Source organism: Heptranchias perlo, chromosome 4 (assembly GCF_035084215.1).
Source record: "Heptranchias perlo isolate sHepPer1 chromosome 4, sHepPer1.hap1, whole genome shotgun sequence".
NCBI lineage: Eukaryota > Metazoa > Chordata > Chondrichthyes > Hexanchiformes > Hexanchidae > Heptranchias > Heptranchias perlo.
Window position 1 is genome coordinate 54,540,533 of NC_090328.1, and position 24,682 is coordinate 54,565,214.

At 46.2% G+C, this 24,682-nt stretch overlaps 1 protein-coding gene across 1 annotated transcript in view; it reads left to right on the plus strand.

The window, feature by feature from the left end:
• Positions 1–24,021, plus strand: part of slc25a46 (solute carrier family 25 member 46) — a 64,508-nt gene extending 40,487 nt beyond the window's left edge. The window contains exon 8 of the mRNA XM_067982946.1: positions 21,766–24,021. Coding sequence (XP_067839047.1) covers positions 21,766–22,341 — 576 coding nt within the window. The 3' untranslated portion in view covers positions 22,342–24,021. The remainder of the gene's footprint in view (positions 1–21,765) is intronic.
• Positions 24,022–24,682: the final 661 nt, after the last annotated feature.

Sequence of the window (24,682 nt, forward strand, 5' to 3'; positions counted from 1 at the left end):
TCTGTGGCCGCAGAAACACCTGTCTGTTCCCCTAACTATTGAATCCCCTAACACTATTGCTCTCTTGCAATCAAATGATTTTTTTTGTTACAATAGAGTCAAAAGAAGCACACAACTCACTGCTCTGTTTGTTGAAATGTCGTTAAACTTTGCTATTGCCCTGTAAATTAATAAAACTAGTGGATATTCTGTGGCGGTCCTCACAATAACATGAAGATGCAATCCATTTATCTGTCTGCCATGTTCATGTAGCTGTTTTCTCTGTTTCTGTGTGTCTCTCTCTCTCTCTCATTTACTTTCTTGTATCTTAATTCCCCCAGCATTTCCCCTTTTTGCATCTATGCTCTTTTTTTTCCTTTTGTTTGTCTTTTGGGTGGGAGGTGCTGAGTGGAGTGATGGTGAAGGGAACTGCTCAAGGCTGCAAGATGCATTTTCCTATGGCTTGTATTTTTGACTGTTCCCTTCACACCGTATAGCACTTCATCTTGTCCTTCTTGCTTCATCCCAACTCTCATGCTCTCATACCATTTCCCATTACTATCACCTCCCGCCCACCATCTCTTTCCCTTTGCAATGCATCTTCATGCTCTGTACCTTTATAGCCCCTCGCTGCCCTGTCACCTCTCCTGCTGCAAACCCTTTCATCACATTTCCTCTCACCCCTCAACGACCTGTCCACTCCCTCACCCTCAATATCTGCAGTCTCCTTCCCCACTTCTCCAAATCCCCTGCCTTTGCCTCCCTTCCGAAGACTGCCACAGAATATCCACTAGTTTTATTAATTTACAGCCCAACAGCAAAATTTAACTGCATTTCAACAAACAGAGCAGTGATGCACTTTAACCTGATACATCTGTTTCAGCCTAACTCCCCCCATCACCCCTTCTTCCTGCCCTACCTCATCATTCCTGTCTCCTCCCCTTAGCCGCCATTCCCTCCCTTCGAGTCTCTGTTCCTTTACCTGATCAGTCCTCAACCTTGGCCCCATCCCCTACACCACCTCAGCCCATACCACATCCTGCCTCACTGCTCGTCGTTGATTTTTTTTTCTCTCATCCCTCGTTTTCGTGGATTGATCCCGACCCCCATCCCCCGTTTTCTTGGGCCCCCCTTCCCCCCCCCCCCCCCCCCCCAAATCTGTTTTCTCGGACATCCCATCACACCCTGCGCCCCCCCCCCCCCCCCCCCCGTTTCCTCAGTGCGGGGGGCTTAGAGAAACTGGGACAAAGCTTAGGCAGGAATGGAGCACAGGGATTGCCGGACAGCCGTTGGCTGCAACAGTGCAACGCGGGGATGGGCCTGCGGGGACAGGGCATTTGAGTGTGCAAATTGGCACCACGGTGGATTGCAGAGCAGAGGAGGGTTAGGCAGCCCAAAGGACATGTAGGAGCCTGAAAAATAAAACTTTAGGTTAAAACGAGATAGGGAGAAATTTTTTTATGGAGCAAGTTGTTATGATCTGGAATGTACTGACTGAAAGGTTGGAAGCAGGTTCATTAATAGCTTTCAAAGGGGAATTGGATAAATACTTGGAAGGGGAAAATTTGCAGGGCTAAGGGGAGTGGGACTAATTCGATAGCTCTTTCAAAGAGCCAGCACAGGCCCGATGAGCAGAATGGCCACCTCCTGTGCTGTATCATTCTATGATTCTATCGTAAAATAAACTTAAAGATTAAAAATTTACATTTAATCTATAAATTTTAAAAAAACTCAAAATAAAACTTAAGTTCCAGCATCTGCAGTACTTTGCTTGTTTGCTGGAAAGCAATCTATTATATATTAAAAACTGAGGGCCTTAAATTGGGCCGTGTAATGCCCGTTGTTTCGGCGCTACATGGTGCCTCTGACATCCGAGATGGCGTCTTGGCTGCGCACGCACGCCATCTTGGTATAGGAGGTGGCGCAGATAACAAACACTGTAAGCATGTAAAGTAGGGAGAAAATGGCTTCAATCATTGTGCAACACTGATTTAAAGTGATAAGTCCCAAAATGGTGTCTAACGCTCAACTCAACGCACAGTCTTAATCCCGACCATCTGAACATGCCTTAGAGTGCCTAGAGGACCACCAGCGCTATTTAAAGGGACTATGCAGGATTTACAGGTTAGTGGCTGGATTATTGCTTCTGGCTGCTGAGACATTTGTAACTGTTTTTGGAGGTCTCCTGGACTTGAATACTAGGTCTAGGGGACATAGCCTAACATTTAGAGCCAGGACGTGCAGGAGTGAAGTTAGGAAATTCTTCTACAGCAAAGGGTGGGAGAAGTTTGGAACGCTCTTCTGCAAATGGCAGTTGATGCTAGCTCAATTGTGGATTCTAAATCTGAGACTGATAGATTTCTGTAAACCAAGGGTATTAAGGGACATGGGGCTAAGGCGGGTATGTGGAGTTAGATCACAGGTCCAGCATGATCTTATTGAATGGCGGAACAGACTTGAGGGGTTAAATGCCACTGCCACTTGCTGCCTCCTGAAACACGCCACCTTCTGCAAGAAAGTGGGATGCGTGTCTGGATGATGTGCTTGTCATGGTTGGATAGCTGCCATTGTGGGTGGACGGCTTGCAACAGTGGTAATGTGTAAGGGTGAGACGAAGCATTTGGTTGGAAGAGTTGAGTACTGATGGAATGGGTTTGTTGGTATGTGGGTGATGTGGGGTGTAGTGCGTGGACCAGTTGGTATGAGACGTCACTCACATTGACCCACTCCTGTCAAAGCATTGAACTTCTTCCTGCATCTTCATGATGCTGTGCGCCTGGCATTGACTTTGTCCCCCGCTGCCACCCACTGCCTTTTGGATATATGTCTGGAGGGCCTCTTTCCCGCCCCCCCGCGGATATAGGATGTCCCTCTTTCTGTCCACCTCTTGCACCAAGGTCTCTAGTGCATCAACAGAGAACCTTGGTGCATGCACTTTCGCAGGCCTGGTACTAACTCATTGGTGAGGTCTGGAGTGCAGATTGGAGAATGTGGGATTTAGTAGTGCGCAATCTTTATTCAATGTTTTAACATAACTCATCAGCATGTAAATATAGGGATGGGACCTACATCTGTATTTCACGTGTGCGATGTTTAATCTCCATTCAGACTCCGTGCAGATAATACTGTTATTCTCAGCAAATAACAGGTACCAGCTACCTTTAAGAGATTTCTAAGAAACATCCTCCCTTTTAAGAGATGGGGCTCCCCATACTCGTGGAAATGCGAATTGCATTGATTCCACATGCAAGGCCCGGAATGGAATGCTGATTGCAGGTTAGTACTCAGGCTGGCCGAAACTCACGTGCTGCCTGCGCAGGGGTCATTGGGCGCAGGGTAATAGCGCATCACGCTACCCGTGCCCAAAGACAGCCCTTATCCAATTTTTTTCCCCCCGAATGTCAAGATTCCAAAAGGTGCTGTCCAACAGGTGTTGCTGTAAATGTAACGTTACATGAGAAATTGAAAACTATGGGTAGCATTTAACCTAGCAGTGCTAAACTGAACCCTGAACAATCCCCCTGTATTCCATTTCTTTAAAAATCCACAATTGTGGCTTCCCTGGAGCTGTTGGGCCCCAGCTGTTCACAATATATTATCAATGATTTGGATGAGGGAACCAAATGAAATATTTCCAAGTTTGCTGACGACAAAACTAGGTGGGATCATGAGTTGTGAGGAGGATGCAAAGAGGCTTCAAGGTGATTTAGACAAGTTGATGATGTGGACCTTTTCCACATCGTTCACCTGAGGAAGGAGGTAGCCTCCGAAAGCTTGTGAATTTAAAATAAAATTGCTGGACTATAACTTGGTGTTGTAAAATTGTTTACAATAGACAAGTTGAGTGAGTGGACAAATACATGGCAGATGCAGTATAATGTGGATAAATGTGAAGTTATCCACTTCAGAAGGAAAAACAGAAAGGCAGAGTATTATTTAAATGGTGATAGATTGGGGAATGTTGATGTACAAAGGGACCTGGGTGCCCTTGTACACCAGTCACTGAAAGCAACCAGTTAGGAAGGCTAAGACCATAAGATAGAGGAGCAGGAGTAGACCATTCGGTCCCTCGAGCCTGCTCCGCCATTTAATGAGATCATGGCTGATCTGATTTTTATCTCAACTCCACTTTCCCGTCCTTTCCCCATATCCTTTGACTGACTTCCTTGCTGATCAAAAATTTGTCTAACTCAGCCTTGAATGTATTCAGTGACTCAGCCTCCACAGCTTTTTGGGTTAAAGAATTCCAAAGATTCACGACCCTCTGGGAGAAGAAATTCCTCCTCATTTCCATCTTAAAGGGGCAACCCTTTATTCTGAGACTATGCCCCCTAGTTTTTGATTCCCCCATGAGGGGTAACATCCTCTCAGCATCTACTGTATCGAGTCCCCTCAGAATCTTGTATGTTTAAATAAGATCTCCTCATTGGAGTTTAGAAGGAGGAGTGTAGACCCAACCTGTTCAATCTTTCCCCATAAGACAACCCTTCTGTACCCGGAATCAGCCCAGTGAACCTTCTCTGAACTGCCTCCAATGCAAATATGTCCTTCCTTAAATAAGGGCACCAGAACTGTACGCAGTACTCCAGGTGTGGTCTCACCAGCACCCTGTACAGTTGTAGCATGACTTCCCTGCTTTTATACTCTATCCCCCTAAAAATAAAGGCCATTATTCTGTTTGCCTTCCGGATTACCTGCTGCACCTGTATGTTGACTTTTTGAGTTTCATGTACGAGGACACCCAGATCCCTCTGTACTGCAGCATTTTGTAGTACTTCTCCATTCAAATAATATTTTGCTTTTTTTATTTTTCCTCCCAAAGTGGATGACTTCACATTTTCCCACATTATATTCCATCTGCCAGATTTTTGCCCATTCGTGTAACCTGTCAATATCCCTTTACAGACACTTTGTTTCCTCATCGCAACTTGCTTTTCCACCTATCTTTGTATCATCAGCAAATTTGGCCAAAAGACACTCTGTTCCTTCATCCAAGCCATTGATATATATATATATTGTAAATAGTTGAGGCCCCAGCACTGAGCCCTGCGGCACCCCACTAGTTACAGATTGCCATTTTGAAAATGACCCTTTTATCCTGACTTTGTTTGCTGTTAGTTAGCCAATCCTCTATCCATGCCAGTATATTACCCCCAACACCATGAGCTCTTGTGCAGTAATCTTTTATGTGGCACCTTATCGAATGCCTTTTCGAAATCTAAATATATTGCATCCATTGGTTCCCCTTTATCCACCCTGCCTGTTACTTCCTCAAAGAACTCTAATAAATTTGTCAGACATGATTTCCCCTTCATAAAACCATGTTGACTCTCCTTGATTGTATTATGCGTCTCCAAATGTCCTGCTACTACTTCCTTAATAATGGATTCTAGCATTTTCCCAATGACAGATGTTAGGCTAACTGGTCTTTAGTTACCTGCTTTCTGTCTCACTCCCTTCTTGAATTAGGGGTGTTACGTTTGCGGTTTTCCAATCTGCTGGGATCTTTCCAGAATCGAGTGAATTCTGGAAGATTACAACCAATGCATCCACTATCTCTGTAGCCACTTCCTAGAAGACCCTCGGATGCAAGCCATCAGGTCCAGGGGACTTGTCAGCCTTTAGATCTATTAGTTTACCTAGTACTTTTTCTCTAGTGATTGTTTTTAGTTCCTCCCTCCCCTTTGCCCCTTGATTTTCTACTATTATTGGTATGTTATTAGTGTCTTCTACTGTGAAGACAGATACAAAATATCTGTTCAATTCCTCTGCCACTTCCTTGTTTTCCATTATTATTTCCCCTGTCTCATCCTCTGAGATTAGTGTTTACTTTAGCTACCCTCTTCCTTTTTCTATACTTGTAGAAGCTTTTACTGTCAGTTATTATATTTCTTGCTAGTTTACTCTCATAATTTATTTTCTCCTTCTTTAGTCATCCTTTGGTTTTTAAAGTTTTCCCAATCTGCGGGCTTACCAGAAATCTTTGCTGTGTGGTATGCTTTTTCTTTTAACCTCATACCATCCTTGACTTCCTTAGTTAGCCATGGTTGGTTCACCTTTTTTGTGGAGTCTTTCCTACTCACAGGGATATATTTTTGTTGCGAGTCATAAAATATCTTTTTAAGTGTTTGCCATTGCTTATCCACCATGATACCATCTAATCTGTTTACCCAGTCCACTTTAGCCAATTCCGCCCTCATTCCTTTATAATTGCCCTTATTTAAGTTTAATACAGTAGTTTCAGACCCAAGATCCTCGCTCTCAAACTGGATGTGAAATTCTATCATGTTATGATCACTGCTTCCCAAGGGATTTGAGACCATTAATTAATCCTGATTCATTAACCATTACCAGATCCAAAATGGCCTGTTCCCTGGTTGGTTCCCCGATGTATTGGTCTAAGAAACAGTCCCTAATATACTCTATGAACTCCTCCTTGGGGCGATTTTTTCCACTTTGATTTGTCCAATCTATGTGAAAGTTAAAATCGCCCATGATTATTGCATTACCTTTTTTACAAGCCCCTTTATTTCCTGATTAATATTTTGCCCTACAGTGTAGCTACTGTTAGGGGGCCTATATACTACTCCCACCAGTGATTTCTTTCCCTTGCTATTTCTTACCTCCACCCAAATTGATTCGACATCTTGATCTTCTGAGCCAAGATCATTTCTCACTATGATACCAATTTCATCCTTTTATTAACAGAGCTACCCCACCACCTTTTACCTTTTTTCCTATCCTTCCGAAATGTTAAATAACCCTGAATATTTAGCTCCCAACCTTGGTCACCTTGCAACCACGTCTCTGTAATGGCCACGAGATCATACCCATTTGTTTCTATTTGTGCCGTCAATTCATCTAATTATGAATGCTGAGCGCGTTCAGATAAAGAACCTTTAATTTTGTCTTTTTACCATTCTTTCCTACCCCGGCCCCATTTGCTAGTGCACTCTATGTTTGTACGCTCTGTCCCTTCCTGACACATTCTGTTCATCATTATTCCCATCACCTTTCTTGTACTACTTCCTTGTCTTTTCAATTCAATTTATCGATCTAAACTTCGCACCACCTGAGCCCTCCCCTCCGCCCCCTAATTAGTTTAAAGCCTTCTCTACCGCCCTAGTTATACGGTTTGCCAGAACACTGGTCCCAGCATGGTTCAGGTGAAGCCCATCCCAACAGAACAGCTCCCTCTTTCCCCAGTACTAGTGCCAGTGCCTCATGAATCGAAACCCACTTCTCCCACACCAATCTTTGAGCCACGCATTCATCTCTCTGATCTGATTTACCCTGTGCCAATTTGCTTGTGGCTCAGGTAATAATCTGGAGATTATCACCTTTGTGGTTCTGCTTTTTAATTTAGTCCCTAGCTTCTCAAACTCACTCAGCAGAAGCTCTTTCTTAGTTCTACCTATGTCGTTGGTACCTACGTGGACCACGACAACTGGATCCTCCAGCCCTGAGGAGATGTCCTTAACCCTAGCACCGGGTAGGCAACACAGCCTTCGGGACTCTTGCTCTTGGCTGCAGAGAACAGTGTCTATCCCTCTAACTATACTGTCGTCTACTACAACCACATTCCTTTTTACTTCCCCCTCTTGAATGGCCCCCTGAACCACGGTGCTGTGGCCAGTTTGCTCATCGTCCCTGCACTCGTCCACAAGGGCTACCTCCTGGATCCCTGTACCTGCTTCTCCTGCAGTCACACCCTCCCGTCCCTGACCATGTGCCAGTTCTACAGTATTTAATTCTAAGGGGCGTCACTGCCTCCTGGATCAAAGTAGGTAACTTTCTCCCTCCCTGATGCCTCGCAATGTCTGCAGCTCGGACTCCAGCTCCTCAACTTGGAGCTGAAGTTCCTCGAGCTGCAGACACTTACCGCAGATGTAGTCGCCCTGGATAAAACTGTCCAGTAGCTCCCACATATTGCAGCTGCAACACATCTCCTGCCCTGTCATTACTATTTTGTTTATTTAATTGATTACTACAATGCCAATCAAATTATTTTTAGGTTGAACCAAGTACTGGCCTTGTTTAATCTATTAAATTAAGTTTAGTTTTTTTTTAAATTTTAGTTTTATGCTATAAGTTACTTAGCACACAGTCCTAAGAAAGAAGAAAACAGAAGAGATACTCACCACCAGCCACCTACCTGCCTTACCTGTGACATCGCACTGCAGTTTTGTTTTGTTGTTGCTGTGACCCACTCTCGGTACGCTCCTCTCCGCTCTGCTAACTAATCAAATGCACCTCACCCCTTACTGCACCGAATCCCCTCACTCACCAAATTCCCAATTATAGACCTTTTCGAAATCAGACTCCGTCGATAGCTGCTACTCCGTGCTCCCTGGTATGGTGTGATATGTTGGCCTTCATTGCATGAGGATTTGAGTACAGGAGCAAGGATGTCTTGCTGCAGTTGTACAGGGCCTTGATGAGACTACACCTGGAGTATTGTGTGCAGTTTTGGTCTCCTTACCTAAGAAAGGATATACTTGCCATAGAGGGAATGCAGCAAAGGTTCACCAGACTGATTCCTGGGATGGCAGGACTCATATATGAGGAGAGATTGGGTCGACTCAGCCTGTATTCACTCGAGTTTAGAAAAATGAGAGGGGATCTCATTGAAACATATAAAATGACAGGGCTAGACAGACTGGGTGCAGGGAGGATGTTCCCCCTGGCTAGGGGGTCCAGAATGAGGGGTCGCAGTCTCAGGATACGGGGTAGGACATTTAGGACTGAAATGAGGAGACATTTCTTCACTCAGAGGGTGGTGAACCTGTGGAATTCTCTACCACAGAAGGCTGTGGAGGCCAAGTCACTGAATATATTTCCGATGGAGCCAGATAGATTTGTAGACACAAAAGGCAAGAAAGGGGTATGGGGAGAGAGCGGGAATATGGTATTGAGATACTGGATCAGCCATGATCATATTGAATGGCAGAGCAGGCTCGAATGGTCTACTCCTGCTCCTATTTTCTGTTTCTATGTTAAATCAAGCAGAGTGCAGCAAACCGGAATGTGTGATGTGAATTCAGTTACTGTTTATTTAAAGCAACAGAAAAGCAGTAATGGAAAACTGAAGACTACGCAGTCTTCAGTTTTCCATTACTTCTTTTCTGTGGTCGCTATCACGATTGCAGCTAATAATTTGACAAGAAACTGAAGTGGGACTAATGCCAATGCAAAAATGGAGCAGAGCAGTACTACTTTGTCTATGTAGTGCTTTGGGAAGTCACAAGATCGTGAACGGCACTATACAAATGCAAGTCCATTTGTTCTCCTTCCTTCCTTCCTTCCCTCGCCTGCCTTCCTTCCTTCCTTCCCTCGCCTGCCTTCCTTCCTTCCCTCGCCTGCCTGCCTTCCTTCCTTCCCTCGCCTGCCTGCCTTCCTTCCTTCCCTCGCCTGCCTGCCTTCCTTCCTTCCCTCGCCTTCCTTCCTTCCCTCGCCTGCCTGCCTTCCTTCCTTCCCTCGCCTGCCTGCCTTCCTTCCTTCCCTCGCCTGCCTGCCTTCCTTCCTTCCCTCGCCTGCCTGCCTTCCTTCCTTCCCTCGCCTGCCTGCCTTCCTTCCTTCCCTCGCCTGCCTGCCTTCCTTCCCTCGCCTGCCTTCCTTCCTTCCCTCGCCTGCCTGCCTTCCTTCCTTCCCTCGCCTGCCTGCCTTCCTTCCTTCCCTCGCCTGCCTGCCTTCCTTCCTTCCCTCGCCTGCCTTCCTTCCTTCCTTCCTTCCCTCGCCTGCCTTCCTTCCTTCCTTCCCTCGCCTGCCTTCCTTCCCTCGCCTGCCTTCCTTCCCTCGCCTGCCTTCCTTCCCTCGCCTGCCTTCCTTCCTTCGCCTTCCTTCCTTCCTTCCCTCGCCTGCCTTCCTTCCTTCCTTCCTTCCTTCCTTCCTTCCTTCCCTCGCCTGCCTGCCTTCCTTCCTTCCCTCGCCTGCCTGCCTTCCTTCCTTCCCTCGCCTGCCTGCCTTCCTTCCTTCCCTCGCCTGCCTGCCTTCCTTCCTTCCCTCGCCTGCCTTCCTTCCTTCCTTCCCTCGCCTGCCTTCCTTCCTTCCCTCGCCTGCCTTCCTTCCTTCCTTCCCTCGCCTGCCTTCCTTCCTTCCTTCCCTCGCCTGCCTTCCTTCCCTCGCCTGCCTTCCTTCCCTCGCCTGCCTTCCTTCCTTCCCTCGCCTGCCTTCCTTCCTTCCCTCGCCTGCCTTCCTTCCTTCCTTCCTTCCTTCCTTCCTTCCTTCCTTCCTTCCTTCCTTCCTTCCTTCCTTCCTTCCTTCCTTCCCTCGCCTGCCTTCCTTCCTTCCTTCCTTCCTTCCTTCCTTCCTTCCCTCGCCTGCCTTCCTTCCTTCCCTCGCCTGCCTTCCTTCCTTCCCTCGCCTGCCTGCCTTCCTTCCTTCCCTCGCCTGCCTTCCTTCCTTCCTGCCTTCCTTCCTTCCTGCCTTCCTTCCTTCCCTCGCCTGCCTTCCTTCCTTCCCTCGCCTGCCTGCCTTCCTTCCTTCCCTCGCCTGCCTTCCTTCCTTCCTTCCCTCGCCTGCCTTCCTTCCTTCCCTCGCCTGCCTTCCTTCCTTCCTTCCCTCGCCTGCCTTCCTTCCTTCCTTCCCTCGCCTGCCTTCCTTCCTTCCCTCGCCTGCCTTCCTTCCTTCCTTCCTGCCTTCCTTCCTTCCCTCGCCTGCCTTCCTTCCTTCCCTCGCCTGCCTTCCTTCCTTCCCTCGCCTGCCTTCCTTCCTTCCCTCGCCTGCCTTCCTTCCTTCCTTCCTGCCTTCCTTCCTTCCCTCGCCTGCCTTCCTTCCTTCCCTCGCCTGCCTTCCTTCCTTCCCTCGCCTGCCTTCCTTCCTTCCTTCCCTCGCCTGCCTTCCTTCCTTCCCTCGCCTTCCTTCCTTCCCTCGCCTGCCTTCCTTCCTTCCTTCCTTCCTTCCTTCCTTCCTTCCTTCCTTCCTTCCTTCCTTCCTTCCTTCCCTCGCCTGCCTGCCTTCCTTCCTTCCCTCGCCTGCCTTCCTTCCTTCCTTCCTGCCTTCCTTCCTTCCCTCGCCTGCCTTCCTTCCTTCCCTCGCCTGCCTTCCTTCCTTCCTTCCCTCGCCTGCCTTCCTTCCTTCCCTCGCCTGCCTTCCTTCCCTCGCCTGCCTTCCTTCCTTCCTTCCTTCCTTCCTTCCTTCCTTCCTTCCTTCCTTCCTTCCTTCCCTCGCCTGCCTGCCTTCCTTCCTTCCCTCGCCTGCCTGCCTTCCTTCCTTCCCTCGCCTGCCTGCCTTCCTTCCTTCCCTCGCCTGCCTGCCTTCCTTCCTTCCCTCGCCTGCCTGCCTTCCTTCCTTCCCTCGCCTGCCTTCCTTCCTTCCTTCCCTCGCCTGCCTTCCTTCCTTCCTTCCCTCGCCTGCCTTCCTTCCTTCCCTCGCCTTCCTTCCTTCCTTCCCTCGCCTTCCTTCCTTCCTTCCTTCCTTCCTTCCTTCCTTCCTTCCTTCCTTCCTTCCCTCGCCTGCCTTCCTTCCTTCCTTCCCTCGCCTGCCTTCCTTCCTTCCTTCCCTCGCCTGCCTTCCTTCCTTCCTTCCCTCGCCTGCCTTCCTTCCTTCCTTCCCTCGCCTGCCTTCCTTCCTTCCTTCCCTCGCCTGCCTTCCTTCCTTCCCTCGCCTTCCTTCCTTCCCTCGCCTGCCTTCCTTCCTTCCTTCCTTCCTTCCTTCCTTCCTTCCTTCCTTCCTTCCTTCCTTCCTTCCTTCCTTCCTTCCTTCCTTCCTTCCTTCCTTCCTTCCCTCGCCTGCCTGCCTTCCTTCCTTCCCTCGCCTGCCTGCCTTCCTTCCTTCCCTCGCCTGCCTGCCTTCCTTCCTTCCCTCGCCTGCCTTCCTTCCTTCCTTCCCTCGCCTGCCTTCCTTCCTTCCTTCCTTCCTTCCTTCCTTCCTTCCTTCCTTCCTTCCTTCCTTCCCTCGCCTGCCTTCCTTCCTTCCTTCCCTCGCCTGCCTTCCTTCCTTCCTTCCCTCGCCTGCCTTCCTTCCTTCCTTCCCTCGCCTGCCTTCCTTCCTTCCCTCGCCTGCCTTCCTTCCTTCCTTCCTTCCCTCGCCTGCCTTCCTTCCTTCCCTCGCCTGCCTTCCTTCCTTCCCTCGCCTGCCTTCCTTCCTTCCCTCGCCTGCCTTCCTTCCTTCCCTCGCCTGCCTTCCTTCCTTCCCTCGCCTGCCTTCCTTCCTTCCCTCGCCTGCCTTCCTTCCTTCCTTCCTTCCCTCGCCTTCCTTCCTTCCTTCCCTCGCCTGCCTTCCTTCCTTCCTTCCCTCGCCTGCCTTCCTTCCTTCCTTCCCTCGCCTGCCTTCCTTCCTTCCTTCCCTCGCCTGCCTTCCTTCCTTCCCTCGCCTGCCTTCCTTCCTTCCTTCCCTCGCCTGCCTTCCTTCCTTCCTTCCCTCGCCTGCCTTCCTTCCTTCCTTCCCTCGCCTGCCTTCCTTCCTTCCTTCCCTCGCCTGCCTTCCTTCCTTCCCTCGCCTGCCTTCCTTCCTTCCTTCCTTCCCTCGCCTGCCTTCCTTCCTTCCTTCCCTCGCCTGCCTGCCTTCCTTCCTTCCCTCGCCTGCCTGCCTTCCTTCCTTCCCTCGCCTGCCTTCCTTCCTTCCTTCCCTCGCCTGCCTTCCTTCCTTCCTTCCCTCGCCTGCCTTCCTTCAAGTTTCCAGGTAGGGTGTGGCTGGAGTTCCTCTAATAATGTTGCCTTCACTTTGTGATACTTACTAAAACTAGCACATCACTTCAAGGCCTCAACCATAACCAAAAGCACTCTGTTCTATTTAAAATGTCCCTTTCTGTATTTTATGAAATAATCCATAAAAGTCTCTCAACAGTCTTTCTCCAGAAGATATTCATTTCATTTTATTTTGTGCCAGCCTTGGCTCAGTGGTATGAATTTTGCTTCTGTCAGAAGGCTGTGGGTTCAAGTCTCACTCCAGAGACTTGGGTATATAATCTTTTAGTCTTGCTCCACACAAGATTTCATACAAACATTGGGAGTTGCAGTGAATTTTTCAGTCCCGCTGCCAGTGGTTTGTTCCTTTTTTTAATTGCTGCACTCTTTTTTGACCTACTGACGTGTGGAGCTTTACAAAAACAATATATAACTTCTTTAAACTCCCATCCCCAATTATCTATTATGTTTACCTTCACTATGTTTTGTGCTCAGCATTCACTTCAGTAGAACAGCCCCTCTTTCCTGCTTGGACCTGATGCCAATAACATGCACTCACCAGCACCAAATTCTCTAACATCCTAACTTTCCTTCTGAAACTTTTCAACACTTACCAATCACTGAGCTTTTACCACCCACTCGCCACTATACCTTTCTCAAGCTTGCTTCCACCAAGCTGTCCAGAGTGCAGTTGTTTCCACCGGGACCGAAGTCCTCGTGGAGATGTTTGCTAGTGCTGTTGGGGAAGGTTTAAACTAGAATGGCGGGGGATGGCGACCTGAGCAAGGAGACAGAGGAGGGGGAAACAAGCATAGAAACAAAAGACAGAAAGGGAAGAAGCAATAGTGGATGGCGGAGAAAACTAGGGCGAAAAACAAATAGGGCCATAGTGCAAAATAATACTAAGATGATGAGCAATCTTAAAAAGACAAGTCTAAAGGCATTGGGCTCGATTTTACCACCCGCTATCGGATGCGTTCTCGGCGGGGGGGGCCCCGAAAATCGGGAAATCCAGGAGCGGGACCGGATCCCACCTCGATCCCGGGTTCCCCGCTGACGCGCCGGCGTGCGCGCGTGCGCAGCCCCCGCTGGTGGGAATCCCGCAGGCAATTAAAGCCAGCGGGATGCCATTTGACAATATTTAGTTAGGTATTTCAGGTCATTAACTGACCTGATTAAGGGACTATGTGGGATTTTTGAACAACATGGGACTGTTTCCCACACTGGGGGAAACACTCCCAGCTCGAATGGACGTGTTGCAGCTGTCAGCCTGTGGCAGCTGCAAAGGTCCATTTGACAGGTGTGGGGGGAGACCCTCACCCATTGCAGGAGGCCACTCTGTCACTCGGGACAAAGTTTGGCCTCCACCACCCTCCTCCTGACGGTCAAAGTCACCAACCTGCACACTTACCCCGGGGTCCGGAGACATGTACCTACCTTGCGGACCCCCTCAGATGTACATCTTGCGGATGGGGGCCGCCATAGCTGCAGTCATGACCCCCTCGGAGGGCGAACAGCATCACCAGCCTCGCCATCCACGCTGTCCACCTCTGACACGTGGAGCTCCACAACAGAGTGCTGTGACACATCCACCTGTACAGCAGGAGGGAGGCCTACCGCAGAGAGAGATGCGTCGCGGAGGGCACTACCCTCGCCACAGGTTCCACAGACCGAGGCTCAGCCTCCTGGACCTCTCTGAGCAGCAGTGCACACGGAGGCTCAGAGTCACTCGACATGTAGCCGTGGACATCTGCAGCCTCTTTCATGCCGAGCTGCTCCTGGCTGGCCCGTGCACCATCTTCCTACCTGTCGCTGTCAAAGTCACCACTACCCTCCCAAACTTCTCCTCCGCAGCCTTCCAGGGTGCAACCGGGGACATCGCCGATGTCTCTCAGTCGTCAGCGCAGAAGAGCCCTGCAAATACACCTACACCCACTCTGCAGTGACACAATGGGTGGCATCAGTGGTGGGTCCTCAGTGATACCCAGGAGCGGGCATTATTGCACAAACCGGACAGGATTCGCGAAGACATGGCAGTAGTGGTGCCAATATAATGTGTGATGTGAGTTGTTCTGACATTCAATATAAGTAACAACCATGACGAACCCTCAAACACCCTTGTGCATCCCCTTCATGCTCACGACACATTTGCCTTATGCTTCCTACTGCACATATGTGATGCATGCCCTGTGGCTGCAGCACAGGTGGTGGCAGGTTGAGTGAGGCTGGCCGTGAGAGAGATGCACGAGAGGGTGATTATGGGATAGAGCCATGAGATTGTATGAGGATTGGGTTGCGTGGTAGTGGCGGGGTGAGTACTGGCGAGGTGAGTAGGTGCAGGTAAGATGAGGATGGGGTTTGAGTGGGTATGAGGGGTGATGTGACAGAGTAGTGTTGGCAGTGCCGAAGGAGATGTGGGGTGGGGGCAGTGATGTGGCAGACAGAGTGTAGGGGAAAGACTACGTGTACTCACTGTGGCTGACCTACTGAGGTCATTGGACCGCCTCCTGCACTGTGTGCAGGTGGGCGATATGTTGGTGGCGCAGGTGACCCCCTCTGCCACCTCGAGCCAGACCTTCCTGGTGGCGGAGGCGGCCCGCTTCCTCCCGCCCGCCGGGTGGAAGATCTCTGTCCTCCCCCTCCTCCTCACCCCATGTATTGATACCTGGGGTGAGGCATCATTAAACTGGGAGCAGCCTTCCCCCTGGGCTGCTCCATGCAGTCATCTTTGCTATTGGTTGCAGCATCTGTCAGTGGAGGACTGCCCCTTTAAATAGAGCGCTTCCAGCTGACAGATCTTACTGCGCATGTGCAGCCCGCCCGACGCGCAGATCAGCAATGGGGAACCCGGAGGAGCAGGTAAGTGAATCCAATCAGTGGTTTGCCTGCTACGATCGCGCGGGAAACCCACTAATTTCACCGGGCGTGTTACCCACGCGCCCACTAGCCCATCCGCCGAGAACCCGCAGCCCTGCTAAAATCGGGCCCATTGTGTCTAAATACGCAGAGCATTCGCAATGATGTAGATGAATTAACAGCGCAGATAGATATTAACGGTTATGATATAGTTGCTATTACGGAGACATGGCTGCAGGGTGACCAAGGATGGGAACTGAACATCCAGGGGTATTCAATATTTATTTAGGAAGGACAGGCAAAAAGGGAAAGAAGGTGGGGTAGCGTTGTTAGTAAAGGAGGAAATCAATGCAATAGTGAGGAAGGATATTGGCTCGGAAAATCACGATGTGGAATCTGGGTGGAGCTAAGAAACACCAAGGAGCTGAAAACGTTGGTGGGGGTTGTTTTTGGCCCCCAAGCAGCAGTGGAGATGTAGGGGAGGGCATTAAACAGGAAATTAGAGACGCATGCAAGAAGGGTACAACTATAATCATGGGTGACTTTAATCTACATATAGATTAGTAAAACCAAATTAGCATTAATACTGTGGGGGAGGAATTCCTGGAGTGTGTACGTGATGGTTTGCTCGACCAATACGTTGAGGAACCAACCAGAGAACAGGCGATCCTAGACTGGGTATTGTGCAATGAGAAAGGATTAATTAGCAATCTTGTTGTGCGGGGTCCCTGAGGGAAGAGCGACCATAACATGATAGAATTCCTCATTAAGATGGAGAGTGAAGTAGTTGAATCCGAAACTATGGTCCTGAATCTAAATAAAGGAAATTATGAAAGTATGAGGTGCAAGTTGGCTATGATATATTGGGGAACTTTACTAAAAGGGATGACGGTGGAGTGGATAGGCAATGGCTAATATTTAAAGAATGTGTGCAGGAATTCCAACAATTATTCATTCCTGTCTGGTGCAAAAGTAAAACAGGAAAGATGGCTCACAAAAGAAATTAGGGATAGTATTAGATCCAAAGAGGAGACATATAAAATTGCCAGAAAAAGTGGCAAGCCTGAGGATTGGGAGCAGTTCAGAATTCAGCAAAGGAGGACAAAGAGATTAATTAAGAGGGGGAAAAATAGAGTGAGAGTAAACTAGCAGGGAACATATGTCAAGAGAAAAAGATTAGTGAAGACAAATGTAGGTCCCTTACAGTCAGAAATGGGGGAAATTATAATGGGGAACAAAGAAATGCCAGAACAATTAAACACATACTTTGGTTCTGTCTTCACAAAGGAAGACACAATTAACCTCCCAGAAAAGTTAGGGAACCCAGGGCCTAGTGAGAGGGAGGAACTGAAGGAAATCAGTATTAGTAAAAAAATAATAGTGCTAGGGACATTAATGGTTCTAAAGGCTGACAAATCCCCAGGGCCTGATAATCTACATCCCAGAGTACTAAAGGAAGTGACCTTGGAAATAGTGGATGCATTGGTGGTCATCTTCCAAACTTCTATAGACTCGAACAGTTCCTACAGATTGGAGGGTGGCAAATGTAAACCCATTATTTAAAAAAGGAGGGAGAGAAAAAATAGGGAATTACAGACCAGTTAGCCTAACACCAGTAGTGGGGAAAATGCTAGTGTGTATTATAAAAGACGTGATAACAGAACACTTGGAAGGCATTAACGGGATTGGACAAAGTCAGCATAGGTTTATGAAAGGGAAATCATGCTTAACAAATCTACTGGAGTTTTTTGAAGATGTAACTAGTAGAATAGATAGGGGAGAACCAGTGGATGTGGTGTATTTGGATTTTCAGAAGGCTTTTGATAAGGTCCCACACAAGAGGTTAGTGTGCAAAATTAAAGCACACGGGATTGGGGGGGAATATACTGGCATGGATTGAGAATTGGTTGACAGACAGGAAACAGAATAAACTGGTCTTTTTCCGGGTGGCAGGCAGTGATTAGTGGTGTACCGCAGGGATCAGTGCTTGGGCCCCAGCTATTCACAATATATATAAATGATTTGGATGAGGGAACTAAATGTAACATTTCCAAGTTTGCAGACGACACAAAGCTGGGGTGGAATGTGAGTTGTGAGGAGGATGCAAAGAGGCTCCAATGTGATTTAGATGTGGGTGAGTGGACAAGAACAAGGCAGATGCAGTATAACGTGGATAAATGTGAGGTTATCCAATTTGGTTGTAAAAACAGAAAGGCAGATTATTATCTGAATGGGGATAGATTGGGAAAAGGGGAGCTGCAACGAGACCTGGGTGTCCTTGTACACCAGTTGCTGAAAGTGAGCATTCAGGTGCAGCAAGCAGTTAGGAAGACAAATGGTATGTTGGCCTTCATTGCAAGAGGATTTGAGTACAGGAGCAGGGATGTCTTACTGCAGTTATACAGGGCCTTGGTGAGGCCACATCTGGAGTATTGTGTGCAGTTTTGGTCTCCTTATCTGAGGAAGGATGGCCTTGCCATGGAGGGAGTGCAATGAAGGTTTACCAGACTGATTCCTGGGATGGCAGGACTGATGTATGAGGAGAGATTGGGTCAACTAGGCCTATATTCATTAGAGTTTAGAAGTATGAGAGGTGATCTCATCGAAACATAAAAAATTCTAACTGGACTAGACAGACTAGATGCAGGGAGAATGTTCCCGATGACTGTGGAGTCCAGAACCAGGGGTCACAGTCTCAGGAATCATTTGCAACCCCTCTAATAATGAAGCAGTCCGTGTCCGCATGCAGCAAGACCTGGACAACATCCAGGCTTGGGCTGATAAGTGGCAAGTAACATTCAAGCCAGACAAGTGCCAGGCAATGACCATCTCCAACAAGAGAGAGTCTAACCACCTCCCCTTGACATTCAACGGCATTACCATTGCCGAATCCTCCACAATCAACACTGGGGGTCACCACTGACCAGAAACTTAACTGGACCAGCCACTTAAAACTGTGGCTACAAGAGCAGGTCAGAGGCTGGGTATTCTGCGGCGAGTGACTCACCTCCTGACTCCCCAAAGCCTTTCCACCATCTACAAGGCACAAGTCAGGAGTGTGATGGAATACTCTCCACTTGCCTGGATGAGTGCAGCTCCAACAACGCTCAAGAAGCCCGACACCATCTAGGGCAAAGCAACCCGCTTGATTGGCACCCCATCCACCACCCTAAACATTCACTCCCTTCACCACCGGCGCACTGTGGCTGCAGTGTGAACCATCCGCAGGATACACAGCAGCAACTTGCCAAGGCTTCTTCTACACCATCTCCCAAACCTGTGACCTCTACCACCTAGAAGGAGCAAGCACATGGGAACAACACCACCTGCACGTTCCCCTTCAAGTCACACACCATCCCGACTTGGAAATATATCGCCATTCCTTCATCGTCGCTGGGTCAAAATCTGGAACTCCCTTCCTAACAGCACTGTGGGAGAACCTTCACCACATGGACTACAGCGGTTCAAGAAGGCAGCTCACCACCACCTTCTCAAGGGCAATTAGGAATGGGCAATAACTGCTGGCCTAGCCAGCAACGCCCACATTCCATGAACGAATTTTAAAAAAAGAATACGGGGTATGCCATTTAGAACAGAGATGAGGAGAAATTTCTTCACTCAGAGGGTGGTGAACCTGTGGAATTCTCTACTGCAGAAGGCAGTGGAGGCCTAGTCATTAAATGTATTCAAGAAGGAGATAGATATATTTCTTAATGCTGAAGGGATCCAGGGATATGGGGAAAAGCGGGAACAGGGTACTGAGTTAGACGATTAGCCATGATCATTTTGAATGGCGGAGCAAGCCCGAAGGGCCCAATGGCCTACTCTTGCTCCTATTTTCTATGTTTCTTCTTTCCTCCTGTAATGTTTCATATCTCGCTATCAGTTAAGTGTTAATCCCGAACCTACCCTTATAAACATCAGACTTCAATTGAAAACGAAAAATACTATTTGTAAATTTTATACAATAATTTGTACACGTTAAAAGATCGACAAGTTTTGTTGCAAAATTACATTAGATCTATATTACATTTATTATAAGATATATATTTCACTCATTTTCCTTTTATGAATCATCTGCAATTATATGAAAACCTGCAAATATGCTATTTTATCCTAATTTGCAACTGCTTTTTTAATATTCCTATAATGGTTATAATACGTTCACCATGGTACTGTTTGATCTTCCTGTCCTTATGAAACAAAATATCAAAAGTCTCTTTTATGCATTTTCATAGGAGATTGTCTGGTAGGTTAATAAATTTGTGAAAAATGTACCTGCAGCACCACCTAGTGTTTGCAGGTCTATAAGGTAAAACCTCTACAAACCTTTCATAGAATTATAGAAATTTACAGCACTGAAGGAGGCCATTCGGCCCATCATGTCTGCTGGCTGTAAAAGAGCTATCCAGCCTAATCTCACTTTCCAGCTCTTGGCCCATAGCCGTGTAAATTATGGCACTTTAAGTGTACTCCAAGCACTTTTTAAATGCGATGAGGGTTTCTGCCTCTACCACCCTTTTCAGCTTTTCAGGCAGTGAATTCCAGACCCCCACCACCCTCTGGGTGAAAAAATTTCTCCTCAGCTCCCCTCTAATCCTTCTACCAATTACTTTAAAAGTATGCGCCCTGGTTATTGACCTCTCTGCTAAAGGAAATAGGTCTTTCCTATCCACTCTATCGAGGCCCCTCATAATTTTATACACCTCAATTAAATCTCCCCTCAGCCTCCTCTGTTCCAAAGAAAACAACTCCAGCCTATCCAATCTTTCCTCATAGCTAAAATTCTCCAGCTGTGGCAACATCCTCTCAAATCTCCTCTGTACCCTCTAGTGCAATCACATCTTTCCTGTAATGTGGTGACCAAAACTGTATGCAGTACTTTAGCTGTGGCCTAACCAGTATTTTATACAGTTCTAGCATAACCTCCCTGCTCTTACATTCTATGCCTTGGCTAATAAAGGAAAGTATCCCAAATGCAGCCTTAACCGCCTTATCTACCTGTCCTGCTACCTTCAGGGATCTGTGAACGTGCACTCCAAGGACCCTTTGTTCCTCTACACCTCTCAGTTTCCTTCCATTTATTGTGTATTCCCTTGTTTTGTTTGCCCTCCCCAAATGCATTGCCTCACACTTCTCTGAATTGAATTCCATTTACCACTTTTCTGCCCACCTGACCAGTCCATTAATATCTTCCCACAGTCTACAGCTTTCCTCCTCACTATCAACCACACGGCCAATTTTTGTATCATCTGCAAACTTCTTAATCATGCTCCCCACATTTAAGTCTAAATCATTGATATATACCACAAAAAGCAAGGGTCCTCATACTGAGCCCTGCAGAACCCCATTGGAAAAAGTCACAAAAATACCCGTCGACCATTACCCTCTGCTTCCTGTCACTGAGCCAATTTTGGATCCAACTTGCTACTTTACCTTGGATCCCATGGGCTTTTACTTTCCTGACCAGCCTGCCATGTGGGACCTTGTCAAAAGCCTTGCTAAAATCCGCGTAGACTACATCAAACGCGCTACCCTCGTCGACCCTCCTTGTTACCTCCCCAAAAAATTCAATCAGGTTCGTCAGACACGACCTTCCCTTAACAAAGCCATGCTGACTGTCCTTGATTAATTTGTGCCTTTCTAAATGAGTATTAATACTATCCCTCAGAATTGTTTCCAATAATTTGCCCACCACCGAGGTTAGGCTGACTGGCCTGTAATTACTCGGTCTATCCCATTCTCCCTTTTTAAATAACGGTACAATGTTAGCAGTCCTTCAGCACCACGCCTGTAGCCAGGGAGGATTGGAAAATGATGGTCAGAGCCTCCGCTATTTTCTCCCTTGTATCCCAGGCTGTTAAGAGAAACATTTCATCCAGGCCTGGCGATTTATCTACTTTGAAAGATTCTTAATCCCCTTTCGGTTTTAAAGCAATTCCAGGAGTTATGCTGGACCTGATTAAACTATAGTGAAATCATAATGCAGGAAGTGTGTGCTAAATGCAAAACTTTTAATATATAGATCAATAAATATTTCTTACAACCTCTTTATAGAGGTTTTGCCAAGCAGGATACTAAGATAATTAATGCTTTTTAAATTGTCTTTTGGTTTTATTTACTGGTGGTTGTAGAAATTCCCCCTCCAACCTTTATACAGTTCATCCAAATGTAATTGTTAAAATGTAGTGCGTTACAAATAAACATTTTAAAGTTCACCTAATGATATTGGTGTATTTAACATAAAATATTATACATATTAATATTTTAAGGATGACTAACTTGTTGTCAATCCTATTTCCAGAGTGAGATCATAAGAGACAATCCAGGAATACTGGATTGTGTGAAGGAAGGTGTATGCAGACTGGTGGGAATGGGTGTCCCTCACAGCAAGCGCCTGCTCCCTCTTGGAGTCTTAGTCTTTCCAACAGTCTTACATGGAGTGCTCCATTATATCATCAGTGCCATCATCCAGAAATTTATTCTCTTTCTTCTACGGAGAAAGACGCCACATCACCCAGTTGATGCTTCGAGTTCTGTACAAACTGTGCTGGATGCTTACTTCCCCGAACTTATTGCTAGTTTTGTTGCAAATCTTTGTGCTGATGTTTTGGTTTACCCACTAGAAACAGTACTTCATCGCCTTCATATTCAGGGAACCCGCACCATCATTGACAACACAGACCATGGGTTTGAAGTGCTTCCTATTAACACTCAGTATGAAGGAATGAGAGACTGCATTAATGTAATCAAGAAAGAAGAAGGTATCTTTGGCTTCTATAAAGGTTTTGGAGCAGTTCTAGTACAGTACACATTGCACGCTGCTGTGCTGCAGATTACTAGAATTATATATTCCACTTTGTTGCAAAATGCTACCTAAACCTGGAGTTTAAGATGCCATTGTAAGGTAAATAGTCCATAGTCATGAAGTACAAGTTATGAATTTCTGTAGTGCATGTTAGAAGCACTGTAATCAAATGCACTGTATTACTAAGATTAAACTACTAAGTTGGTGAAAATCTCATTTTAAAAATCACAAGAAATGTTTGCAAAATTGTAACAGTGCCCATGATTTGTGGTTTTTAATGTATGTAAATGAAGCTCTTTCTATTCTCAGTATGGTTCTCCTCTTTTGGAATATGATCTTCTAACACAATACAGCATCAAGGCAAACCAGCCTAAGCAAGGAAAGTGAATGATAATGACGACTGGATTTATTTTCTTTTTTCTTCCAACTCCCTCGTTACTTGATGACATGAAAATAGATCATTTGTTGAATTGTTTTTTCATAATTTTGCTTTATTTGATTAGCACCTGAACTTTTAAATAGCAAATTTGTTCCATGATGTTGAAGATTTTTTTCATGCTGCTAGCCTTATTTTCTGTATTATAGAATGTGTCAGAAGATGATAAGGTTCGGCCCAATTCTTCAGTTCTTAAATGGATTTATCTCTGCTGAAGAATGTTAAGTGGTAAGAAAAGGAGAACCATTGTAATTTGGCTTTGTGTGTGGTTAAAGTTGTAGTGCTTTATTACTACAGTGTTTTCATTTACTTGGTAAAATTTCGATTGCCTTTGCCTTATAGAATTTTTATGGTTCATGGTATCAAGTGTGTAGCTTTAATTTGTATATAGTTTGTGTTCACTTTAAATATCATCGTATAATTCATAAAACTATGACTTTATGAATGTTGATGTAGTCTGCTAGTGCTATTTGTATTCCCCACTCAAATGTAAGCATTTGCTATTTTTCCAGAGCAAATGCTTGCCAAAATGAATGTTATCCAAATATATAACGTGTGATGGTCACATGGAGGAAGAAAAAAGTGAACTCTGCCAATTGCTGTCCAGATCTGAGTTTTGTATTTAATATCCCATTATATGTATCCCAGTATTTAACAGCTCACATCTTTATGTAAAATCATGCAATGAAATTACTTTAAAATTGTATTTCCTACTACGGTAATTTCAGTTTAAATCACTTATAAACTTTAAATTACTGTAATCCTGTCCATCTCATTTCCTACTTTTGTTTTCATGACTCAACACTACCAATTGGCAGAATGATTGTTTACCCTTAGCTTTAGCTTTTAAATATTTCTAGAGGTACAAAACTTCATTTTCTTTATTGCTAGCAGGGAATAAAAATGTAAGTAATTTAAAATAGAAGGTGTGATGCACACACTTATGTAAATGCTTGTAATTGATATTTAATTATGGTTTTAGGACCTCTACATCTTTAAAACTTCATTGTCATGTGTGGATATGTGCAACAAAAACAAAAATCCAGACTTGAAACTTTCTCTAGGAAAATTTTATTGCAGAGTATAAGGAAATAAAAACTTCAGGAGGGATAGAGAAGGAAGAAAAGGGAGGAAGGCTAGAGTATTAATTGGAGACAATATCACAGCACTGGAACATAAGAATTTAAAATGAAATAGGATTTAAATGTCCAAACCGAATCCTTATAAACTAAGCTCAGGAAGAGCAAGGGATTAGTCACAGTAGTGAAAATGTATTGTGGACCGTGGAACGGTGGAAATTAAATCCTTGAATCCAGCTTCAACGCAGTACAGCTTCGTATTTTGAAAATAGGTATATCAAACACACTCAAATGCAAATTTCTGTATCACACTTAATATAAGAGCCCCAAAGTCTGCAGCTGCTTAATTGACCTTCACATCAACAATGCCAGGGATGTGACATGAGCATTAATTTCAAGATGGAAGTACAATTATATCTTGTAACCTTAAAGAGGCCCCTACACTTTAGCAGCAGGATAATACAGTGCTTGTAAAACTGCGAGTAGTGTCGTGGGAGATTTGCTAATATATACATGTATATCTCAATCACGTCACATTGCTGTCTCTAGCTGATGGTGCAATGTAATCAAAGCACAGGGAGGTGGACTGAAACCTACAGATCTTGCCTCTGCCATGAATAAAATATTCCAGAAATCTAAGAGTACTATGTAGGGGTGGTCTTTAATAAATTGCTCAGATCCAATGAACAATATATTTACACACTAAATCGAAAGCAAAATACTGCGGCTGCTGGAAATCTGAAATAAAAACAGAAAATGCTGGAGAAGCTCAGCAAGTCAGGCAGCATCTGTGCAGAAAGAAAGAGTGTTAACGTTTCAGGTCGAGGACCTTTAGTCAGAACTGGAAGATGTTAAGAGTTGAAGTTTTTAAGCAAGTACAGAGCCAGGGAATGGGGGG